The sequence below is a fragment of the Colletes latitarsis genome, chromosome 9 (assembly GCF_051014445.1).
Source record: "Colletes latitarsis isolate SP2378_abdomen chromosome 9, iyColLati1, whole genome shotgun sequence".
Classification (NCBI taxonomy): Eukaryota; Metazoa; Arthropoda; class Insecta; order Hymenoptera; family Colletidae; genus Colletes; species Colletes latitarsis.
Window position 1 is genome coordinate 8413317 of NC_135142.1, and position 1551 is coordinate 8414867.

At 56.2% G+C, this 1551-nt stretch overlaps 1 protein-coding gene across 1 annotated transcript; it reads left to right on the top strand.

Annotated features, from left to right (window-relative positions):
- The first annotated feature begins 256 nt into the window (after positions 1–256).
- LOC143345632 (uncharacterized) lies at positions 257–864 on the top strand. Its single transcript, XM_076772979.1, has 2 exons — positions 257–534; positions 603–864. The coding sequence occupies exons 1-2, from the start codon at positions 257–259 to the stop codon at positions 862–864; spliced, it is 540 nt and encodes a 179-aa protein (XP_076629094.1).
- The last annotated feature ends 687 nt before the right edge of the window (positions 865–1551 follow it).

Consider the following 1551-nt stretch of genomic DNA (forward strand, 5'->3'; position numbering starts at 1 on the left):
GTACGTGATATCGAGAACGGACCTACGTCGCCCTTGCGCATTCTCCTAGGGAGTTGCCCCTGCAACTGTTATCGGACACGTGCCCACCGCGTCCCAGTTACGCTTGCCGCTGTGTGAACGTTGTGCAACCTTACAATAAATTTGTGACTGTGTAAATCGCTCCGCCATTCTTCGCGTCCCTGTTCCTCGTCCGCGCCTCTTTTCGTCTGTGCATTAACAATGTGGTCCTTCGAGCCGGATTTGAGGACGACGCAGAATGGAGACCGCACGAGCTGAAACAACATCAGCGCCGCTGACCAATCAGACCGTGGAAGTCCACCTACACCAGCTGCAGGTCATCGCCCACACCATCACCCGGATGGAGGTTAACTACCGGAAGGAAGGGCAGGCCAAGTTCTCCGCAGCTTCCGCCGAGGGACGGCTCAAGAGACTGAACGGCGAGTGGATGCGCTTCGAGAAGCTGCACCTGGAGTTTCTGCAGTTAGTCCCCGCTCAAGCTAAGTCTATCATGCCGTACTTTACCTTATCGAAAAGGTACAGGAGACCTATTGGGCCTCGTGCGACTTTTTCGCCGACGTTGCAGCGAAATGGACTGCGACCAGTGCCGCGCAACCGAGTCCATCTCCCGCGCCCACGGGCGACTCCATCTCCGTCGCGAAACTCGCGCGAATCCCGCTGCCCAAATTCGCTGGGTCGTACACCGAATGGCACAGTTTCCGCGATCTGTTCAAATCGCTCGTGTTAGACAATAAGTCCCTAACGAACGTGCAACGGTTACACTATTTAAAATCGTCCGTCGAAGGTCAAGCCGCGAACCTGCTCGCGCATTTCTCGATAACCGACGCGAATTTTGAACCGGCCTGAAAGACGCTAGCCGACCGGTACAATAACAATTGCGTGATAGTATCAACATTATTAAGCAATGTCATCTCGCTGCCGGTTATTGTTAGCGAGTCCGCGGACGAATTATCTCGTCTTCGCGACACGACGAAGGAGTCGATCGCCATGTTGCGCAGTATCGGTCGCCCGGTGGATACATGGGATGAGGTCAACGACTTCCTGCTTACTACCAAGCTAGACCGCCGTACGCTACGAGAGTGAGAGATATCACGCGGAGCAAGCACCGAGCCCCCCACCTACGACGAGCTCGACCAATTGCTCGTTGCGCGGATCCGCGATCTCGAGGCGTTTCACGACAAGCCCGAAACTTCGGCCGCGCGCCTCGCCGCGTCGCGATCGGCGCCCTCGACGGGAGTTCGCACGCACGCAACGAATACAGCTGTGAACCGGTGCCCGATGTGCCGATCGAAGCATCCGTTATATCGATGTCCGGTGTTCCATAGCCTACAACCTACGCAGCGGCGAGACCTAGTGACTCGGACCAACGTCTGTTTTAACTGTCTTCGCGATGGACACATGGTTTCGGTGTGTCCGGTTCGCACCACGTGCTCGCGATGTAACCGTAAACACCACAGATTGTTACAATTTCCCGCGACGAGTGTCGAAGCGCCGACGGGCGGCGATCGTGCAGCGTCATCTTCAAAACCCACT

Coding starts and splice junctions, on each gene's coding strand:
- LOC143345632 (XM_076772979.1), top strand. CDS start 257: ATGGAGACCGCACGAGCTGAAACAACATCAGCGCCGCTGACCAATCAG. Junction 535..602: donor TACTTTACCTTATCGAAAAG/GTACAGGAGACC, acceptor GACTGCGACCAG/TGCCGCGCAACCGAGTCCAT.